The sequence below is a fragment of the Pyricularia pennisetigena genome, chromosome 6, assembly GCF_004337985.1.
Source record: "Pyricularia pennisetigena strain Br36 chromosome 6, whole genome shotgun sequence".
Taxonomy (NCBI): domain Eukaryota; kingdom Fungi; phylum Ascomycota; class Sordariomycetes; order Magnaporthales; family Pyriculariaceae; genus Pyricularia; species Pyricularia pennisetigena.
Window position 1 is genome coordinate 2,899,614 of NC_043744.1, and position 16,880 is coordinate 2,916,493.

Consider the following 16,880-nt stretch of genomic DNA (forward strand, 5'->3'; position numbering starts at 1 on the left):
GACAAGGTGGGTGACTCTCCAGATGTAACACACCCCAATGCCGAGTTGCCCCGCTTTGCAGATTTCCTATCATGCCGTGCAGGGGTTCCGGCAACCGTGAAAGTGGATACATCCCCGCACGACGTGGGCAGGGGGATCAAGAGGGAAAAAAAAAAAAAAAAAAATGGGAACGCGATTGGCAACTCCGCTCTTTTGCCGTGAAAACTCAGCGTCCAATAGACCTGGACCCTACATGTCAAAGTCGCTATTCCTTCAACATCCTCCCGAGACCGCAAAGTGCCATGCGGCAATCCTGAACTCCAAAATGCCCCGTCGCGCCGCTTCCCCAGCTGCCTCTGAGCACGAAGTTGATATCCTAGGCTCTATCTTCGCAAATGACAACGATATCGACGTCAAGACCAAAGCGAAGAAGCGCACTGGTGGCCATGATGAGATCGATCTTGATATAGACGCACTGCTCAACGGTGCCGAAGATGGCGGCGATGGCGACGATGAAGCACTCATTGCGCTGCAGCAGGCTGCATCCTTTCGCAAGACGACCAACTTGAAGGGAAAGACAGGCAAGAAGTCGGGTGGATTTCAAGCCATGGGTAAGAAGATACTTTCCCTGCTCTTCGGAACAAGAACATCCGGCAGTCTCTCTTTCTAGAACCTTTTATTGACCAGCATCTCTAGGCCTAAACCCAAGTCTTCTTCAAGCGATTACCAGGAAAGGCTTCTCAGTCCCGACACCTATCCAGCGCAAGTCCATACCCTTGATTCTCGACCGCCGCGATGTGGTAGGAATGGCTCGGACCGGTTCCGGAAAGACGGCTGCCTTTGTTATACCGATGATAGAGCGCCTCAGGGCTCACAGCCCGCGAGTAGGCGCCAGGGCCCTGATCATGTCGCCTTCTCGAGAGCTCGCACTGCAAACGCTCAAGGTCGTCAAGGAGTTCGGCAAGGGTACTGATCTGAAAACTGTGTTGCTTGTTGGTGGTGACAGCTTGGAGGACCAATTTGGTTTCATGACCACCAACCCGGATATTATCATCGCTACACCCGGTCGATTTCTTCATCTCAAGGTCGAGATGTCGCTCGACCTTTCGTCGATCAAGTACGTCGTCTTTGATGAGGCCGATCGACTATTCGAAATGGGTTTCGCAACTCAACTCACTGAGATTCTACATTCTTTGCCTCCCTCTCGCCAGACTCTGCTCTTTTCCGCCACCTTGCCGAGGTCGCTTGTCGAGTTCGCCAGGGCCGGCCTTCAGGACCCTAGTTTGGTGCGCCTTGATGCTGAGACAAAGATCTCGCCGGATCTTGAGAGTGCCTTCTTTTCAGTGAAAGGCGCGGAGAAGGAGGGTGCGCTTCTTCACATATTGCAGGATGTTATCAAGATGCCGACAGGGACACCAGAAGGGTTCAAGGAGGATAAGGATGAGAGCTCCAAGAAGAGGAAGCGAGGACCCGATCGTCCTAACCCAAAGGAGAAGCCGACGGAGCATTCAACTATTATCTTCACAGCAACAAAGTTCCATGTTGAGTATCTCACCTCGATACTCATCCAGGCCGGATACGCCGTCTCCCATGCTTATGGTGCGCTGGACCAAACCGCAAGAAAGATTCAGGTTGAAGATTTCCGGAGGGGCAAGACGAACATCTTAGTGGTTACGGACGTCGCCGCACGAGGTATTGATATTCCTGTTCTGGCAAACGTTATCAACTATGACTTTTGCGACCAGCCCAAGATCTTTGTACATCGCGTTGGAAGAACAGCCCGTGCAGGGCAGAAGGGATGGAGTTACAGCCTGGTGGCTGATATCGACGCTCCATATCTGCTGGATCTGCAGCTTTTCTTGGGAAGGAGACTTGTGGTCGGCCAGGATACCTCGGCGGGCGCAAACTTCGCCTCGGACGTTGTGCTGGGAGCATTACAACGGAATCCAGTCGAAACGAACGTTGAGTGGGTGGAGAAAGTGGTACAGGAATCACACGATATTGCCATGATGCGGAGCGTGGTCGCAAAAGCTCAGAAGCAATACTTGCGAACTCGGGTCTCTGCGTCAAGTCAAAGTGCGAAGAGGGCAAGAGAGCTCACGGCTTCCAGAGCGTGGTCACAACCCCACTTGATTTTCGGTATAAACACAGACGATACCGAGGCACTCCGCGTGGAAATGCTTGCTAAGATTAGCAGCTTCAAGCCTCAAGAGACAGTGTTTGAGATTGGCCATGGAGGGAAAGGCACAATATCCGAGGCCGTCGAGGTTATGAAGCAGTTGAGGAAAAGAGCGCCCGTCAGGAAATCTAAGACGGACAAGGACGCTGATGACGAGGACGAGGATGTGCCGGCCATCAAACGTGCAAAGTCGGATGACAGCAGTGACGATGACGCTTCATTCGACGAGGAAGACGACTTTGGTGCTGTAAACGACGAGTCCGATGAAGAACTTGAGGTCACAGTTTCCAACAACGCCGACTCGGCAAAGAATGCTTCTGCGTGGAGGGACTCTGAGCATTTCATGACCTACACGCCTCGTCAATCCAACGTGGCAGAGGAGCGTGGTTACGGTGTAAATGCCGGATCCAATGGGGCTAACTTCCTCGAAGCCGCGCGTGACGTAGCAATGGACATTGCCAACGACGAAAAGTCAACTTCATTTGGCGCACCCACCCGGACGACGATGCGATGGGACAAAAAGAACGCCAAGTACGTGTCACGCGTACACGACGAGGACGGCAGCCGCGGCAACACCAAGATGATTCGCGGAGAGAGCGGTGTCAAGATTGCCGCCAGCTTCAAAAGCGGTCGTTTCGACAGGTGGCGCAAGGACAACCGGCTGGGCAAGCTGCCTGGTGTCGGCGAAGCTGAGACCGGGCTTCCCAGAGGCATGGGTGGTGGTGGTTTCGGTGGAGGTGGCCGCCGTTTCAACCACAAGCGTGAGGATGCGCCGAAGGAAGCTGACAAATTCCGTGATGACTATTACGTACGAAAGAAGCGTGTTGCTGAGGCCAAGGAGAAGAGAATTGGCAAGTTCAGGGATGGCGAAGGCAGCAAGCGGGAGATCAAGAACAATGATGACATCCGCAAGGCACGCAAGATCAAAGAGCTCAAGATGCGGAAGAATGCACGTCCGTCAAGGAAGAAGAAGAATTAATTTACTGCAGACACATACTGTAAATAAATGCTATGACGCCAAAATAACCAAGCAACCCAAATATGCTATCTGATGTCTGATAATAATCCCACATCCAAAAGTCGTGCCCAATGCTTCCAATTCCCAACAGGCAGTGATGCTGCTTATGTAATCTTCAAGTCGGTAACGTTGAAATGAGGCTTATCTCCGCTTATCGTAGCCTCATCCCGCACTCTTCAAGTCGCGGCTTCCTTGACACCAGACCAAGGTATCTGGGGGTAGTTGCGCGTCAAGTCATCACGGCACCAGCATCGACAAAATCACTGCGCTTTTCTCTACTAAGTCTTTTGAGGAAAACTCTACGGTTGCGGGTCTACAACCCAAAGAAAAGACGCCTTACCAGTTGACGAAATGGCTAGCACAGACAAGCCCGCCGATGATCGCGATGCGCTCGACATTCTAGAGGCAGAAACCAAGGAGGCAACCAAGGATACCGAAATCAACCGGATTCTCAATGCCTTCCGCCTCGATGCGTGAGTTATAATCACCAAACAAGAACCCAAGACTTGTCTTGATGTCTTTGGCATAGTAACGAATTCGTCATTAACATACCCGCTATTGTTCCTTCTGCAGGTATGCCGTCCTCGGCCTGCAGCCAGGCGTGCCTGAATCCGACATCAAGATCACCTACCGCAAAAAGTCTCTCCTGATCCACCCAGATAAAACGCGAAACCCGCTGGCGCCCGAGGCGTTCGACCGCCTCAAGAAGGCACAGACGGAACTGATGGACGAGAAGCACCGGGCGCTGCTGGATGAGGCCATCTCGGACGCGCGGATGCTGGTGCTGCGCGACAAGAAGTGGACGGTCGACAGCCCGGAGCTCAAGACGGACGAGTTTAAGAAGCTGTGGGCGGACAAGACAAAGTATGTGCTGATCGAGAACGAGCAGCGGCGCAGGAGACAGCTCAAGGGCCAGATGCAGGAGGAGGGCAGGCAGCAGCGCAAGGAGGAGGCCGAGATCGAAGAGCGGAAGCGCAAGAGGCAGCACGATCAGGATTGGGAGGCGACAAGGGATCAGCGCATCAGCAGCTGGAGGCAGTTTTCGCAGAAGAAGTCGGGCGAGTCGAGTAAGAAGAAGAAGAAGTTGAAGCCTATTGGTTAAGAACGAGGAAGGCGATGTCGGTGGAGCCAACGTAAAACGGGACTCGGGCAGACTACCCAGAGCCTTCATTTGGCGATGGCAGTCATCAAAGGGGTTAACTCGGTGTTCCAAATCGGGGGATGCCGGCAGATGGACATACGGATCCGATTACCACATTGTTTTTGATCCCCGAGAGCAGACGGAGATGGATGATGGGGGAGCTACGTGAGTTCTAATATCGAATCAATTCCTGACAACCCCCCCTGACCGACATGTCACAGGCATTCCACTATTCTAAGTGGCAATAGTTTTTTGTTTGGCTCCCTGCAACGGTCGTAGTCGGCATCCGAGGCATAACAAAAGAAAAACGCGTGCGAACTCGGCATGCCCTGGCAAGTTCTGTCATAGTAGCTACGTTTCTTGGATGCCACGACAAAGAATCTCGGGTCCAACGGAAGTTGACATGGCAAGATGGTCAGCGCTAGCGCGTCGCCCATGATCACTACAGTGGGTGACCCAGAAGTGGACATGCCCCTGAAGTGGACACCCTCCCGAAGAACTGCCATGAAAACAACGAATATGCAATTGATCGTTTTTCCGCAGTAAATCGCAATAAAACCTATATTTATTAATTCGCAGAAAACTCCTCTACATTATAATCCAAAAATAAAACCGTAAATCCCTGGTCCTAATCCTAATTTCGGTATTGTTGCCGGATTTTAACCTCCATGGCCGCCCTTTTCTAATCCAAACCGTAAACCGCTTCCTATATACCGGTTTGCTTATAAAAGGAATTTTGGGCTTCGCGGCGCACGCGTTTTTTAAGTGCAAGTTTGAAAATTTTAATTTTTTCGTTTAACCGTTTATTTTCGGAGGTAAAATTCGCGATTTAAGCAATTTAATAATCCATGGTTTTAAATATTTTTTGTACAAAATTAGCCAAATTTTTTTTGTATTCGTTTAACCGGCCTGTTATTTGCATAACCTGTTTTTTAATATTTTAGGAGGTTTTTGGGGTCCCGAAAATAACGTTAACCATATTTTAATCCGAATTACGGTTAAAAATCGTTATTTGGGTAATTTTTAGGTTAGGATTTATTATTCGATCCGGAATTAATATTTAAAGGGGTATTACCGGCCAAATCCCGGTTTTGCGGAAACCGGAAATTATATTGCGAACCGATAAACCGGTTACAAAGGCGTTTCAATAAGCGGTAAAAAACCGTTTTCGTTATTTAAACGTAATAATATTTAACGACGTAAAAAATTTTATATATTACCGGTAATAGGTTTTAATAAAGTTAAAAATAAAAACATTTAACGGTTAAATAAAATATAAGCTGTAAATAGGTAAATATTCGAGGAAAACCCTATTTTTAAACGTTTTAAATATAAATTTAGCTAATTAATACGTTAAAATTTAATTTAATACCAATAACCGCCATTTTATATTAATATTTGGTTTCGTTTTAAGCAAAAAAACCTGTTTTAACCATTTAAAAGCGATTTTAAAATTAAACCAGCCCGTGGGAGTCGAATTATACGCCTAATTTTTAATATTAGGTGGAAATTATTGCGTTTATAAAATATTACCCATTTGGATTACGGTTGGGGTAAATTTTTTTTTTTTATAATTACCGCCTCGATAATCGACGCCCAAATAATATTTAACGTATATATAATTTTAATTTAATTCCGGCGTTTTACGAAAAATAAACCGTATATTTTTCCGGCCGTTATATCGCCTTATTGGAAACCGTATTCGTTTATATTTATAATATATTTGGGTTTAATTTCGAATTCGGTAATTATTCGTTAGTATTAATTATAAAACGCCCGGATCGATTCGGTCGTAGTTTTTTTAATTCGCGCACCCTCCAAAAAAATCCCGGATTTGGTTTTAATATTTTTATTACGGCGTAAAAAACCGGCCAACCAACGTTTACCGAAAGCGTTTACGCGTTTTTTCGGCGGTATTAGAAAAAAAGCGAAATTTTTAATTATTTGGTGCGTGGGCGCTTTTCCAGCGAATTTTTCGACTTCGATCCAGCGGTTAACGAATTTTTCCTGTTCGTTAAAAAGTAATTAATACGGTTTATGGGTTTGTTTTCGATCGAAAACGCCGTTAAGGCGACGTATAAGGGTGGTTTTTGGTACGGCCCACTGCGCGGCCGTTTTATTTTTCGAAGTGCCTGATTTTACGGTTTTAACCGCCTGGGTAAGCCTAAACTCCAAATTTCTCGGTATTACGGCTTTTTTCGGCTTCAAAAACGCGTTATTTGCGGTGCGTTGTCGCGTTGAAGTAGGTGGGTTGTGTTGAGGATGCTAGAGATTGCTAACAAAACAGGTGTCCACTTCAGGTGCATGTCCACTTGTGGGTCACCCACTGTAGAACCAAGAACCGTAGTGGCTGGAACAGCAAGCCTATTACGAAGATGTACTCTAATGACGTGGGCGTGTTCCGCCAGGGCGTGGAGTGCTTGGGGCCACGAACAGGACGGGCTATCTTCGCCATCAACGAGTGTGTTATCTCCGTGACGAACCCGGGCGTGAAACGTGACAGCCCATGTCCACAATCGCGAGTCATATGTTTTCGTTTTTGCAATTGTTTTCGAGATCGTGTAAGCAAGTCAAAGGCAATAACACGGAAGCACGACAATCAAAAGATCCCACAGGCCCACAGGAGCGTAAACGACAAATCGCATACCTGCCAAAAGTGGGGGACAAAAAGAAGGAGCTCAACATAGCTTCATGGTTTGTGACCGTCCAAACTACCTGCCAAAAAAAAAAAAAAAATCTATCAAGAAAAGTAAAAGAGTCAGAATGATTGTGTTTTAATATATTTGCAACCTGTTATTCTATTCTTCATTCCCCAACATTATTGGAAGTGATTTGGGAGATCATTCATAAGCTCTTGTGGATGCTTCAGTGATATTAGCCCTATGCAGTCAGTTCTTTTCTGTCCCCCACTTTTGCTGTGAACGTGGTTTGTCAGTCTTGAACGGCGGTGAAGTTGTCCTTGGATGAGTGTGGATTGCTGTAGTGTGGGGTGGTTTTTTTTCGGGGCGACATTTGATATCGGCACTGAAGAATTTGAATTATCAGTACGTAGGTATTTCCACCTGATCCGGTCCATGGTGGGATGGACCCTTCGTATTGAGGAGCAAATGAGGATGGGCAGAAGTTATTCCAATGGTAGTCGAATGCTGTGATGCTGCTATCTTGTTTAAGAGAGTTAGGCAAATCTTGAATTAATTCTCTTCAAAAATTGATAGACTCATATCTTGTTGTAAATCATCTGTTCGTTGGCCAACAATCACCTCGGAAGGCCCCTATCTGTATTTAAAGTCAATGCCCTCGATTTGCATGCAGGAGGGGTTTGGGTCTAGCAAACCCAAGTCTACTTCATTTTTTCACTCTTTCCTGGGAGCCTTCCATCACAGCCGTGACAGTTCGACACATGTTGCGCAGAGAGCAATAACAATAAGATGATGCAAAAGTAAAAAGCTAAAAACAGATAAAGGCTGTAAAATAAACAAAACCAGTTCCGGGTATTTCGAAGATGCAACCCGCTTCCTCGCACAAACGCCAAGCCAGAATAACATCCCTTCTCGTCCCAATGCCTCGCCGGCGCGTGCGCAATGCAAGATCTCGTCGTTCTCATTGTTTTTTTTTTCTTCGTGTCTCTTCTCATCCCGTGTCTGTGCATATCTATAGCGATCAGACCGCCAAGCCTTCAGCTTTAGATTGCTGGCGAGTTGTTGAACACGAGCCGAAACTAGCCTCATGTCGACTTGGTGGAAGAGGCACCGCTGGAGCTCCCCGACGACACAGACGAACCAGAGTTGATGCGCTGGGCCTTGACGCGATCACTAGAAAAATTCAAATGCCATGTCAGTCTCGTCCAAACCATCCCAGGCAGGTTCGGCACAAACAAGGTTTTTGTTGTTGGTGCTTATTGGTCGCTAGGCCGCTCAGAACTTGGCCTTTGATCGGCAAACTTTGGCTTGGCAAACAAATGCCAAGAGAAACGGGATTCTCTGGGCGCATTTTATTTTTTTATTTTTTTATTTTTTATAAAGGTCTTCCAAAGGAGGCCTGGTGCCGTTGCTTATTTGGGTGTCTGCAAGGGGGTGTGGGGGAAGAACAACAGACTCAGACAAATATCACTTACTATGCGGCGCGGTCAGAGTGGACGACAGCCTTCCATGTTGCACCACCAGCCTTGATCTTGAACTCGCAAGGGCGGCTGTCGAGGACGGATTTGAGGTCGTTGGTGGAGGTTTGGTGAGGCATCTTGATGGCGGTAGTAGGTTGTGTATTTGGGTTGAAAGTGTTCGACTATTATTGGAGAGTGTGGTTCAGAGAACGGCTCCTTTGTAACTTGAATCTGCGAGAAATGATTTATATGCCCCTGGTAGTGTCTTTTAAGATTGGTGTGGAGGAACTAGAAAGGAGAAGGAGGGGAGGGCAGGAACTCGGCTTCTTATATTCATTGGAAATCGCTCACAGTGTGATGCTATTCCGCGGGCCCTCAAAACGTGATATGAAGGGCTCGATCGAACCTTGAGACTGGGGTTGGGTAGGGTCCAAAGGGGTACGTACTGGACTGGTTTCTAGGTACTTTTTACCTACGGAGAAGGGAAGAAAGGGGGTGAGCCTAGGCAGATCGCCATTTTTGGGAGGTGCAGCATTCGTTGAGTCGTTACCAAGGCGGTAGAAGCACGACGTATTGTTGTTGCCATCCAAATTGGGTTTGGCCAGCTTTCCCCGGAAATGTTTGCCATGTCACTTTATTATCCAAAGTCGGATGAGTGGTTTTTTTCCTCCTGCATCCTCTCCCTGGAGGTACCCGGGAAAGCCCTACCGTTTCCATTACTTTTGCATTTCAAGTTCCCACAGAATCTATCGATAGACGCCCCACCGGCAGGCCAGTCCTGTCCGCCACACCTTGCTACGCATTATCTAGCATTAATAAACAGGCAGCTCTTTATCACAGTACGTACCGTAGAAGTACTTTTTTTGCTATTGCACACCAAGCTTGCCCCAGGTACATGCGCGGAGTATATACCTGCTAGTTGGCACCGAAGTCCGCATCCGCATCCCTGGTCTCGCGATTCGCCAATCTCGGGGAGGATAGCCCGAATCTAATTACATTTGTCAAAACAAGAAGTGTACGTACGGCCAAGACCTTAATGTCGGGGCAAACATTCACCCTTGGGTGCAACATGATGAGCGGTGATGAAAAAGAAAGTCAAACAAAACACAAAATTGAATAGACTGTACGTACTCACGTACTACTGCAGTTGAGATGCTTGGAGCCAAGACGGCCCAGCTGCAGAATTTCGCAGGGGTCTGCCAACTTGCCTAGAAGGGAAATTCGACCAGGCTCTTCACTGGCTGTGGCTCTGCGTGAGACAACAGCAAGACAAAATGAACGAATCCTCTTGACTTATACCGACATATCCCAGACCCTGCAATAACACCGAAACAACTGTCGGTATCGGACAGTGACATCGATGGGGTGAATAATTTGTCGTCATTTTGTTCTACTTGAGCAATTGGGATGGTTTTTTTTTTTCTTTTTCTTTTTCGCCTCGCTGATAGTCTTCGAGGCGCAGCGAGGTGATATTGCAAAATGCCACATTTATACCAAAGCACAAATTTAACAAGGAGCCGTTGATCTACCTGGTTGTCTGCCTAGCTGGTGTAACTTGCATCCAGCAGAGTGGGTGGCTTTTTCTGGTACAAGTCTAAGCCACTGGTTTGTTTGCTTTACTTTTGCTTCTTTTTAGGCATTTGCCGAATGGCACCTTGCACAACTCGCCACGCCGGCAGCCGCTGAATAAACAGACTTCAAACCCAGATGAAAATGAAAACAAATGACAGTTGGTTGGGTGACCTCTGCTTCTAGAATCGCCAAGCGCATACAGAGCATGAGCTACTCCGAAACTCTATCTAGCATCCCAAGTTCTGGGTGAACACTACATTACCCTGCCCACAGTATCTCACCGGCCAGCCTCACTTCAGTCCGCGCCCCCGCCCTATCCATATCAATCATCAGTAATCGCCCAACTCTTTGGTCAATTATAACCGCCATCCAGTGTTTGAAACGAGCTGAGAAGATAATGCCGGTACACTTTATGGGTTGTCGTCGGTGCGGATCTTGTCCTCAGATCAGACAAGGAACATCGATTGTATCACAACTGTGCGAAAAGATCGATCAAGTCTAGCAGCACCCCCACAAAAGTAGTATCAAGGCGCATCAACTTTGTTATTTTTATCAGCCGAAAAGCACATAAGCATTCGTCATGAACGCCTGACAGCACAGCCTTTGTGCAAGTTTGATTCATCAGGCGTGAAGCGAGCCAAGATTCTTGGCGCGCCTGGTGATGCCCCAACCAACAGCAAATACATGGAGTTACGGCGACAATTGAGGCTACACGAGCAGCCATGTACCATGCTTTTCATGATTGATCTAGGCCCGGAATCAGTGCCGCCACACGGATTTGCAAAACCACACTCAACCTTGGGGTTTCAAATTGCGGTTTTGTGAAATACTATCGCGGCATGCCAAGCAAATCGGGTACCTACCGTGTGTTATATGTAATTACTGCGTGTAAACTTTTCATATCCTTTCGGGCTCCATGGGCAGTCGGCCCTTTACCAGTAGTGCCCTTGATCTCCAGCGCCCAGCCCGATATCGCCCATTGACGTGTCTCCACAACTTACTCGAGGACCCATGAAGTAAGTTAATTGGAGTTGCATCTGCCCCAACGTGGCTTGCTTGTTCGTTGGTATCTTCAACTTCTCCATTAACACGGACCGATAATTCTCCATTGCACAGCATTTTGCCGTATGGTAGATTCCACCCGCCAGACTGGCAGATGGCCCAAGATCTACATACATACTTCGTACTTGATTGACTCTTGGATGGGGGCGAGCCCTCTTGAATCGAGTTGGCACTCGCCTTCGCCGGCAAGAATTCTGATTCTCCAATGTCGGCAAAGGGACCATCGGCAGAAAAGCAGCAAGGAGCAGCTTGACCCGATAACCCGCCACCCGCCCTTTTAGTTTGCTGCACGCATTCATACACCACCAATGGTTGCTCCATAGGTGACCCATGCCCTTTGGGTGACAAGTCATTTGGTGCTGCACTGTTATTCGTCTCTAATGCACGTGAAATGAATTGCTTTTGCTGTTTTCTGAACTACCATCGTGCAGTCGCGCGGTTGGTGTTCTCGGTAAATCTAGTCTGTGCATGATAACCGTTTTTTTGCGCGACAATAACTGTGTTGGCTCGCCTGTGTTTCCTTAGGACTCGTTCTGTTCTGTTGTTCATTTCCACAACCCNNGTTTATGAGCGGGGACACACCGCCATTATTAGCGCATAACCCAAAAAAAAAAGAGAGAGAGAGAGAGGAAAATCCCGCCCCATCGTCCACCAAAATACCGAAAAATCAACGGAAATGTCCACAAGCAGGTCGATCCCGGGGGGCTCCTCCAAAAACCCGGGCAGCTCGAGTCACGACTTTCCGGCCTCATTCGTCGCCTCGTTTCGATCTTCATCACCGATTGCTCAGGAGGTCATCGCGAGGGATCTTGCGGCATGTTCGGACGATGAGGATCTCGGGGCTGCCGAAGCCGATGGTCTTGGCCCTTGTGCTTCGGACTCCGACGTTGAGGGTGAAAACCCATTGATGTACCGACGGCCGAGCGGCATAGCTTTTGGCACTGCGCGCCCCGTGCTGGCGACACAGAACGTTGAGGATAGCATCCTCACACGGGAGGAGTGGAAGCAGTCCCTGGATGCGGAGAGGAGCCTCCTCAGAGATAACTATATCCTCCCGCCAAAACACTCCCAGCCTGAACAGCTCGGCTTGCTAGGACGACTGCGGAAGCGTTTCTTCAGCACCAAGGTGCCGAGGCCCAGCGGGTCCGACGAAGAGGCGGGACCTGATTTGTATGGCATCCCCACTGAGGAATCACCGCTCCTTGGGGGTGGTGGTGGTGGTGATGCACCCCGGCGTCTTTCCTCGTCTGCCACTGCGGCTGAGACTGGTCATCTCAGCGAGACATGGGAAGCAGCTGTTGCAGCTGGTCACATCAAGACGACATGGCAGCGGGAGGCCAAGACATTGGCAGTGTATTCCCGCTCTCTTGTCGTCACATTTCTCCTGCAGTATTCCGTCAACATAACTAGTATCTTGGCTGTTGGGAGGATTGGCAAAGTAGAGCTTGGGGCTGTCAGCTGTGAGTCAATGATCACGATATACACCTGAAGCTCTGCAGCATGTGGTCGAACATGTTCTTACGCAAACTCTTATAAACAGTGGCCACGATGAGTGCAAATATTCTATGCTATGCTCCAATCCAGGGGCTGGCGACCTCACTCGATACATTGTGCGCGCAGGCCTATGGCTCCGGCCATAAGCACCTAGTAGGGCTGCAGCTTCAGCGTATGACTGCGTTTTTGCTTTTGCTCCTGTTCCCAATTGGGATATTGTGGTTGCACGCCGCCGAACTTCTGGTCAAGTTCGGCATAGCCCGACCGAGTGCCGAGCTGGCTGGGCTTTACCTTCGCATCTGCATATTTAGCATGCCCGCGTATGCCGTCTTTGAAGCCTCGAAGCGTTTCGTTCAAGCACAGGGGCTTTTCCATGCGACTACCTATTGTCTAATGATTGCGGCGCCGCTCAACATGTTTATCAATTGGCTCTTGGTTTGGAAGCTGGGATGGGGCTTCGTTGGTGCTCCCGTATCCGTCGTGATCACGCAGAATCTTCAGCCTATCCTGCTGTTTCTGTACGTTCGTTTCGTGGACGGATATCAGTGCTGGGGTGGCTTCTCGAAGCGAGCCTTCACAAATTGGGGTACGATTCTCACGATATGTACCGGCGTGACGTATCTGCGTGAAGGAAGCTAACCACTGCTTTTGGTGCAGGTCCGATGATTCGTCTTGCTATCCCTGGAATGTAAGTTGGAAATACCGATAGATACACAAATGTCAGTGCCTTCATACACATACTAACTGGCATATTTCTGCAGGATCATGGTTCGTGCATTTCACCACACAAGTTTCCGTTGTGTCTCGTGTTGCTCGAGAAGAGCGCCTTTCTAAACAACCAAAACACAATGGCAGTGAAGGAGAGTGAAGAGCTAACGAGACACTCGCGGACAGGTGGAGGCGGAATGGCTTGCCTTTGAGATCCTGACACTTACATCAGGCCGCTTCGGCACATCCCAGCTGGCTGCGCAGAGTGTCATTATGACCCTTGCCGCCACTACGTACCAGATCCCTTTCCCGCTTTCTGTTGCAGTTTCAACGCGCGTTGCCAACTTGATCGGTGCGAAGCTTGCCGACGCGGCAAAGATTACAGCCACAGTTGTAAGTGGATCTAGGAGATCTCTTGACAGTCTGCATGGAGAGAAACAAATCCTAATAGCTAACAATCATCGGTAATTTTCTGCTAGGCAATCGTTGCCGGTATCATTATCGGTCTCTTCAACACGACAATCTTGTCCGTATTCCGATGGCAGCTGCCACTTCTTTTTACGAAAGACCCCGAGGTTATTGAGATAGTTGCACGCACAATGCCCATCATTGTGGTGCTGCAGTTCTTCGACGCCGTATGCGCAATCTCCCAGGGTCTACTTCGAGGTCTGGGCCAACAGGAGTTTGCTGGTTACTCGAACATCATTTCGTACTACGCCATCGCGCTGCCAATCTCTTTTGCGACCGCTCTCGGACTTGGATGGGAGCTCAAGGGCTTGTGGTTTGGTGTCACGATTGGTCTTGCTGTGTGAGTTGAGCCATGAGCCTACACTGACCGTCATTCTTAACAAATGAGTTTTGCTGACATTTTTGGGCTTTGCTTCCTTTGCTAGTGTCATGGTTGTTGAATATTCCTATCTTCGTTGGTACGATTGGAACCGTGCTGTACGTGACGCAGAAAATCGGAATGCTTCAAACTAGAAAAAAAATCACGGTTTGTCTGTTACCAGAATATAAATGCCTGGCTTGGTTGTGCCTGATGACTTGATTTAAAGACCTGGAGTTAGTTTTTTGTCATCTGATAGAAGATATAGCGGTGCTAATTTGCTTGGATCACACGGCAATTGTTTTGTTTTACTGCTTCAATATATATAGCGAGCATTTATAATTATAGAGTTGAGGCTTGATGACTGCTGGAGAGCCGCTAAATCGAACACGAGGAAAATAAAAGTTTCCTTGGCCGCATGTAATCTCGTGCTCTCAAAATATCTTGTGAAAACACCAATGGGTTGGATGCGCGTTGGACGCTTGTTACGGCGCCGCGTAATCCATTGGACAGAGTCCCGCGGTAGATGCCTGAGGGAAGATGCTTAGGCCTACCAGCCGCAAACTCAACCCATTAAGAGCAAGATCCCCCGGTTTAAGAGTTCACCTGACCTCCAACTGCGAACAAACTTGGCATCTCCCACACTCCCTTGCTCAGTGTCACAATCTTACCTCGACACCAACATCTCAACCTCTACTTCTAATGTTGGCATCAACATAGCGCAAGTCCGAGCCGAGAATCGGCGTCGACAATATCCCGACTTTCTTTCAGCAAAAAGCAAATTGAACCACCGTTGCGGGTCACCTGAATAACCCAAACCAGACAGAGATGCCGATGCCACTTGCAGCGAAAGGTACGGCCAGCTAGCTGATTTGCCCTCCCCACACCCAGAATTGGCACCAAATGATCGACCATCTCCACGCCCCGTCCAACCAACCCTTTCTGGCACAAGGCGTCGATGGGTTTTATTTGTCTTGAGCAGTTGATCCAGACCATGTTTGCTCCGTTACCAACCCATCCATTTCACTCAGTGGTGCTACCCCGCTTCGACCCCAAATGAGGCAAGCATGCAAAACCTCCTACATACCGCCACCCTAAGTACCCAGCAAAGAGGACTCCAACTCTAGGTGGCGACAACTGGCTGCTTGAATGATCCGGGGCCTACGCAATCCTTTTTCTTGCCCTACCTCTAAGGCCACCCAATTCAGTAGTTTTTTTTTTTATTTGATTTTGCTGCATCTTGCACTTTTCCTTTTGAAGCTCTTGCAAGCGTTCTTTGTTCCCCAATAATTCCCCTTGGTTACATGCTTTGGCGAGTAATTAGCCCACAAAATCATCAAAACCAAACCCCACTGCCGTTGTTCAGGTTAGGGGCGATTGTATATCAGCATTTCCCCAGATCCACTCGACACTCAATACTCTTAAATCGATTTAAAGAAAGCAGCCGCGATGCCTCCTATTAACCATGCTGCAATATCAGTGGGCGTGGTCGCCGTATCGGTGGCCGTAGCGGCCGCCTATGCCGTGTACGAAAACCCCGAGTTTCGTCGAATGGCCGACGACCTAAGACGCAGAATTGCAATCGCTCTCCATTCACTCGGCGATGGCATACAACCCGACGAACGTGAGCCTCGGTTTAACAGGCCTGAGGATGCCGATGGATTCCTTCAGTCTCGTGCTGATGCCGGCGTTGATGCCGATGAGGAGACCAAGAGGAGGCAGCGAGATGAGCTGATGTACTGGAACGCTGTGCGTCTGGAGAAACAGCAAGAAAAGGCGGTCAATGAGAAGCAGGCCGAAGACGAGGAGTCGTCATTCCAGCGCAACTCAATCTATAGTTCGACCACGTTTGACAGCTTCCTTCAGCGTGACAAGACGGGCGAGCAAGGGACCTACGTTCTCAACACCGGCGCTGACCCTCGGCCGAACGACGAGGGCCTGGTCCGTCGCCGGGGAGGCGGCTCCGAGGGTGTTCGTGGGCTCAACTCGTCATTCTTTAGCGCGAACCCCTTCTCTGATGAACACGGAATCGACACGGATGATGACAACTTCGCCGCCAATGCAAGGTCCATGTCGCCAGAGAAGGATGAGGCCATGAGCGACATTTACAACGCCACTGCCCCCACATCGCCATCCCAAGCTGCCTTTGTGGCTCCTACCTCGGCCGACCACAACATCGCCACAATTCTCTTCGATGCGCAACAGCACGTTGAGCGGCTTGAGCAGGAGGTCAAGGCCCGTTCCGAGTCCAGCCTGACCATGGATTTCGAATCCAGCAAATCCGAGGACACTCATAGCGTCGATAACGAGGGCGCTCGTGATGCGTATGCCAGCATACAGGCATGGGCACAGGGCTCGCAGAACTCGACACAGGGATTCTACTCACCCTTGCCGACAACCCCCGAGGCGCCACTTTCAGAGGCCGAAATGGTGTCGGAAGGTGCCCTTACCCCAACCGACTCCATGTCGGTCATCAGCGCCCCACAGGGCGTTGGGAATGAAACCACATCCGCTCGAGGCGCCGATACCAAATCTCATGCATCTTATGATCTTGTCAGCGATGATGAGGACAACATCCCTACCCCTGTCAGTTGGAGCGAGGTTGGCAGTGTAGTCAGCGAGCATGACGTCGGCCCCGTTCATGCTTAACTCAATATTGGAGATTGTTTGTTCATTTTCAAATGAGATACACTATAGCACACGCTACTCTCACTGTCTGCCGAGTTATGTTTTGTGTTTTGTATTTATTCACATGGAGTTCAAGGTCACAGGAATGGGAGTTTTTCTCGGATTAAAGTTTAT

The 16,880-nt window shown here is 49.0% G+C and overlaps 4 protein-coding genes across 4 annotated transcripts; 3 read left to right on the plus strand and 1 right to left on the minus strand.

The window, feature by feature from the left end:
* Positions 1-304: 304 nt before the first annotated feature.
* PpBr36_04666 (uncharacterized protein) lies at positions 305-4,278 on the plus strand (the record flags this gene model as incomplete). The annotated part of the gene is made up of 3 exons (XM_029891825.1): positions 305-590; positions 676-3,115; positions 3,750-4,278. The coding sequence occupies 3 exons, from the start codon at positions 305-307 to the stop codon at positions 4,276-4,278; spliced, it is 3,255 nt and encodes a 1,084-aa protein (XP_029749002.1).
* A 3,763-nt stretch (positions 4,279-8,041) lies between these two features.
* On the minus strand, positions 8,042-8,553 carry PpBr36_04667 (uncharacterized protein; the record flags this gene model as incomplete). The annotated part of the gene is made up of 2 exons (XM_029891826.1): positions 8,042-8,129; positions 8,432-8,553. The coding sequence occupies 2 exons, from the start codon at positions 8,551-8,553 to the stop codon at positions 8,042-8,044; spliced, it is 210 nt and encodes a 69-aa protein (XP_029749003.1).
* A 3,173-nt stretch (positions 8,554-11,726) lies between these two features.
* On the plus strand, positions 11,727-14,233 carry PpBr36_04668 (uncharacterized protein; the record flags this gene model as incomplete). Its single annotated transcript, XM_029891827.1, has 7 exons — positions 11,727-12,510; positions 12,591-13,130; positions 13,202-13,232; positions 13,306-13,312; positions 13,439-13,645; positions 13,732-14,060; positions 14,146-14,233. The coding sequence occupies 7 exons, from the start codon at positions 11,727-11,729 to the stop codon at positions 14,231-14,233; spliced, it is 1,986 nt and encodes a 661-aa protein (XP_029749010.1).
* A 1,294-nt stretch (positions 14,234-15,527) lies between these two features.
* On the plus strand, positions 15,528-16,727 carry PpBr36_04669 (uncharacterized protein; the record flags this gene model as incomplete). The annotated part of the gene is made up of 1 exon (XM_029891828.1): positions 15,528-16,727. One exon carries the CDS (start codon positions 15,528-15,530, stop codon positions 16,725-16,727), a length of 1,200 nt encoding a protein of 399 aa, XP_029749011.1.
* Positions 16,728-16,880: the final 153 nt, after the last annotated feature.